The sequence below is a fragment of the Lolium rigidum genome, chromosome 6 (assembly GCF_022539505.1).
Source record: "Lolium rigidum isolate FL_2022 chromosome 6, APGP_CSIRO_Lrig_0.1, whole genome shotgun sequence".
Classification (NCBI taxonomy): domain Eukaryota; kingdom Viridiplantae; phylum Streptophyta; class Magnoliopsida; order Poales; family Poaceae; genus Lolium; species Lolium rigidum.
Window position 1 is genome coordinate 321032371 of NC_061513.1, and position 5357 is coordinate 321037727.

A 5357-nucleotide genomic window follows, 5' to 3' on the forward strand; every position below is an offset into this window, starting at 1 on the left:
CCATCTTCTGCATCGTTTGTTGCATGTACATATATGTCCTTGCTAATAAGGGCATGTGCTCCAAAATAGTTTTCTTTGGGCATGGCCAAAACATGGTAAACAAACCATGCATGCATGTAGCCACTTGGATTTTGTTGGTTACCAAACTTTAAAATATTTTATCGCTTAAACAGTAAGTCAAAATTCAGATTTGTTTTCACAGATGGTTTTGTTGGGAAGAGATTTCTCATGTTTATAGGTTTTGAAAACTTATTCAACACTAGTTGCTAGGTTATTGTCACTTGGTCACCAGGTATAGTTAAGTTAGTCATCAGCTTAAAATAGAACTCGTATTGGGTCTTTTAAAATTTGCTCGTCACCCATGTAAGCCTTTTATGATGGGAATGTCCTATTTTACATGTTTAAAGTGGATCGAATACTCGCTCTCTGAGAATGTCAATCACTTGTATAACAAAAAACATGTAAAAATTATCAGGTGACTGTATATTATTTGGATGATAATTGTTGATTACTAACCTGGTATATTATAACCTGGCAACTGACGAAGAATTCTTTTTCATCGTAACATATTAAGATGAGATCTTGTTTCAAATCCCTCATCCAGACAAACCCATAAGTGATAACAGGGCGTCAATTGGATTACCGATTTAAAAGACAATTAATATTGATTTTTTTGTATATGGAAAGACTCCTTAGAGCATCTCCAGCCGTCTCCCCGGGAAGGCCCACAGGATGCCTTTTTTTCATCCGGATGGACGAAAAAGGCCCAGTCGCGCCCCCGGCTCCTCGTTTTCCCCCGGATTAGGTCTTTCGTCCGTCCGGCGAACCCAGGTCATCCCTGGGTCCCCGGAGAGCGCTCGGGGACTCCGGACGAGAGAAAAGAGCGGGACCTGTCTGATGGCCCCGAGCTGTCAGCGACAAAGGCCTGGGTTCTACGGTAATACCCTCGTCTTCCTGTTTGGGGAAATTTGTAATTATACGGTAATACCCTCGTCGAACGAAAGCTTTGAACAAACTAAGTGGTGCAACATAGACAAATTACATATAAAACTTCAAATAAACATAAAATTACATATATTTTTTTAAAACAAACTTAAACTACTTCTTCTTCCTAGATGGCCCCGCCTCATCGTCCTGGCGCCGCGTCCAAAGCCTCTTCCTCCTCCTCCTCCTCCTCAGCCTCTTCCTCGGCCTGCTCCTCGGCCTCTTCGTCCTCCTCGTCGTCGTCATCCCATTCCTCCTCGCTGGCCGGCGGCGGGGAATCATCGTTGCTAGACGATGCAGCTCGGTCCCACCAATGGCGCCATCCAGGCGTTTTCTCTTCGATGTCGGTGTCCGATGGCCAAGAGAGACCGCTCATGGTGACAGAGGATGGTGAGGAGAGAAGACATGAATGGCGTCGGCCATCGGAGACCGCATATGTAGGTCTATCGAAGAAGAGAGCGGCGGTTGCTCTTCCGCGGAGTTCGTGCTCCATTACGGCGGTTCTCGCGTCGAGGCCACTACGACGGTTCCTGACGAGGCGTTTGGGCTCCCCATACCACTTCGCGGACCATTACGGCGGTTCAATTCGTCAAGACCACTCCGACGGTTACCCTTCCCGGCGACTGCACCATCGCTATGCACGCGGTGGGTGAGCGTAAGCAGGCGACCATGGGCTCGCCGCTGGGAAAATGGGTCTCCCCAAGCCACAAAATACATCCATCCGGCGGTAAATAGCGTCGGATTTCGGTCTGGGGAGCCCAACGGCTGGGATGCTCTTACTACCTCCGCCCTTATAGGACAAAATGTTAATGGACATGCACAGTATGGGAGTAGTTTGTGGGGGCCTTATGTTTACTAGAATAATTGAGTGTTTGTTATTCAAATGGGACAAGCAAAGCTATGCAATAAAACTAGACCGGAGACGGTCTGATACATAAGGGTGAGATAAATGTTGTGGTCGTTGTTTCTCGCTTTGTTCATGTCTGGATGCTCTTCTAGAGTACATACTAGTTTAAGGCATGTCCTTCTTCAAGGACACCATGATGATGGGATACTTTGCCTTGCCTTTCTCGAGATGCTTTGCAACGGTGACAGCAAATACCATGAATAACTCCTCAATAATGTCTTGACCGAAGTGGTCTACAATGAGCGGCTCCAATACCGCCCTTATGCACTGGGCAACATTTTTCCCACTACTAGCCGAATCAAGTACCACATCACCATCCAAGTCATCTTGTGGGTCCCAATTTGATTCAAAGAGTTTAATTTGTTCAACATTGAATAGACCATTCTTCTTGATTAATGTGTTCACCTCTTTCATTGATGGGGCGTAGTATGGCAGGTTGAATGAGTCCAGCTTCTTCTTCTCCACACGACCCTATATATGTCAAGCAGAACAAAAATGCTTTAGATAGGGTGTAAGGACTAAGAACTACTCTTCTGCTAACGAATTTTTATTACCACTGATTTTCATTGTGAAACTAACTGGAAAGTAATTTATGGCACATGTTCCTTTCAGAGTATTGGTGTAGTAGTTAATGGGGAAAAACCGAAAAACACATGTTGCAGTGTGCATATACCTTTTTTACCAGATGCTGTAGAGATTTGGCAACCAATTCAAGCACGCTGCTAACTTCCCCATGCATCAACATCTCTTCACTCTTTCGGCCAAGAAATGTTAGCAACATTCTACCTCCACGGACAAGCTCTCGTGAACGCAATGTAAGGAACAACTCAAAGTCCTTCCGAAATTGTTCTTGGAAGAGCTTAATCACAGTTGGAGGAGTAGTCTTTCCAATGTAGATATTGCCTTCGTTCAGGTGAGTGCAGCTTGAGAGCTCTCGAGGGACCTAGGTTATTAATTATATTAATTATAGAGTAGACATTGCTCTTGGAAAATTACATTTCATGATATAAATACATTCTAACGTACTCCTTCCGTTCTGACATAGTCTATATTCTAGCCCCAAAATTTGTTCCAAAATAATCTATTTTTTTTAGATTTTAGTCAACAAGAACACCGAAAACGAAGTGGTTTTGCTCTCTTTATTAGACATTGTTATTTTTAATGTAGCTTGGATTGATTGTTCACATATCTAATAAACGCAACACTATTTTGCATTATTTTTTCTAGAATGTAGAGTAAATCAGAACGGAGGGTGTACGAAATTATAGTGCTACTCTTTCCCGGTGAAGTCGATGTCTAGCGGTCAATTGAATGGTCATATGAAGTGTTTTGTTCTGTCAATTTGTATTTTTTTTACTATCCAATTAAAGGATGGATCGACTACATGTAGCATCCTCATATTCAGTGTGACGTTTCCCGATTCAGCCCCACCTAGCCGTATATATGTATAAGCATGGGCGGATCCAACACATAGTAAAGGGGGGCAGCTGCCCCCACTCAATTTTCCCTCACCTTGTAATTAGTTAGGCTAAAGACTGGTTTGCCCTCACTCAAATATATTTTCACTACTTAGCACATTTCTGCCCCCACTAAAATTTTAACCTGGGTCCGCCCATGTATGTATATAGAACTCTTTTTATATACTCTTGGGTACGTACTTCCAAATATACCTCAATTCAAATAACATGAAATAATATCTCATAACCCTTAGTTTTTTTATATACCACTTTTCTGTACAAGACATAAGTATATATGCAAATGGTATAAAGAATGTAAACCTTAATAAAAAATTAGCAAAACTCACTTTGAGGTATAAAGTATTTAATTATATGTATATTAGAAATTATAAAGTGGTATAATTTATAAATCTATTTCGTATATTTAAACATGAGAATACGTGTATCTAGGAGTACATAGTCATTTTCTATATGTATATATTTGCAGTTTGAGATGTCATAAACATTGGACTAGTATTTATAAGCAAGAATACATAGCGTTAATTACCTCAGAAGAAACATAGGAAATATATACATATATAGCGAATTCATACAGGGCTGTATTAGATAAGTTTATTTTAACAGAAATGCATTATTAGTATAACATATACCATTTGCTTTCAAATTCACTCACATGACCACATCACTAACTTCCATATATACATCTCAATGTTCTACAATTATTGTGAGACTTCTTTTTCAGCGGTCTTCCTGTTTGCTATGTATACCATTACCATGCATGCATGCTGAACATTTTGGTTTGCAGATCCGCGATCCACCAAACCTAGCTAACATATGAGCAGAACTACGTACCTTTTCAGTCCATTCGACTGACATGTTTTGTTCATTCATATATACAAAAGCAAATTTGAAAGACGAGGTATATGACGTTGTTAATTAACTAAAGCATGAACAAGACTTATCACGTTCAGCTGCAGGGAATTAATATACGGTTATGCGTGTGTACCTTGGAGCGCCACATGAGGGAGTAGGATGAGTGGAAGATATGGACGCTCTGGCGAGGAAAAAGCTTCCCGTAGTAGCATCCGGGAAGCCCTGCGACGTAGTGCAGCGGCGCCAGCTCTTTCCCGCCGGTGATGTCCTCAAAGTACTCCAGTGAGCGGAAGATGAGGTTGTAGTCGTTCCCGGGCAAGTCATTGAGGAAGAACTGCACCTCCACGTCACGCGCACATTCTTCCGACTTCTGAGTATAGGCACGGACCGCGCCGATCACCTCGGAGATGAAGAGCAGGGTGTTGGGACCAGATGAGCAGCCGAGGTCGGCGACGACCATGGTGCTCCGGCGGGTGGAGAGCGAGGTATACACCTCTTCTACGGCCTTCCTGAGCACTGGCCATGTCTCCAAAATGGCCTTCTCCTTCATGGAAGAACAGTAGTATAGAGCTTAATGCTAGCTAGTTGAGAGTTGAGGAGTCCTTAATTTTTTATATGCATATGCATCTTTAGTTTTGCGAATGATATATGCGATTGCATCAGTAAACAGTAAATCACAAGAGTGTGGCGGGATACAAACTTGGAGCCTGGAGTTGACGGCGTAGCTGTTTTCTCCGTTACCAGTAGCCATGCGAACACCGCTCGTTGCATCCATAGCTAGCTAGTTTTCAGCTTCACGAGTGATCGATGGTGATTAGCTTCATAAGAGTGACATGTGTAGACCACAGCGGCTCATCATTTATAGAGAGCCAATGACGAAGCCACACCCCCTTCTTTTTCCACTGTCTTGAATTCGTACAATGTATTATTAACTTGACATCCCACTTTGACTGACCATGCACTTAACCTGGGAGAGTCCAAGCATAACGAGGAAGTACTGGTCAGTTAGGTGTTTGGACAGATGAGATAGTAATTTATGATATTAGTTAAGGAATATCATGCTTTACAATGCTTGCACAAGAAAAATGACTTCTAGCTGCGGTTGATGTTTTGTTTCTGATCAAAGTCCACCTTCC

General features: G+C 42.4%; 1 protein-coding gene across 1 annotated transcript; it reads right to left on the reverse strand.

The window, feature by feature from the left end:
* Positions 1 to 1843: 1843 nt before the first annotated feature.
* LOC124661042 (anthranilate O-methyltransferase 2-like) lies at positions 1844 to 5107 on the reverse strand. Its single transcript, XM_047198901.1, has 4 exons — positions 4922 to 5107; positions 4355 to 4765; positions 2565 to 2834; positions 1844 to 2362 (listed from the first exon to the last, which is right to left on the reverse strand). Exons 1-4 carry the CDS (start codon positions 4994 to 4996, stop codon positions 1997 to 1999), a joined length of 1122 nt encoding a protein of 373 aa, XP_047054857.1. The 5' UTR covers positions 4997 to 5107; the 3' UTR covers positions 1844 to 1996.
* Between the last annotated feature and the right edge of the window lie 250 nt (positions 5108 to 5357).

What these genes read in the sequence shown, in the direction of transcription:
- LOC124661042 (XM_047198901.1), bottom strand. Translation starts at nt 4,996, where the DNA reads ATGGATGCAACGAGCGGTGTTCGCATGGCTACTGGTAACGGAGAAAAC. An exon ending in CCGTCAACTCCAGGCTCCAA is followed by an intron (nt 4,766 to 4,921) that starts GTTTGTATCCCG and finishes TCTTCCATGAAG; the next exon opens with GAGAAGGCCATTTTGGAGAC. An exon ending in CCCTCATGTGGCGCTCCAAG is followed by an intron (nt 2,835 to 4,354) that starts GTACACACGCAT and finishes TTAATAACCTAG; the next exon opens with GTCCCTCGAGAGCTCTCAAG.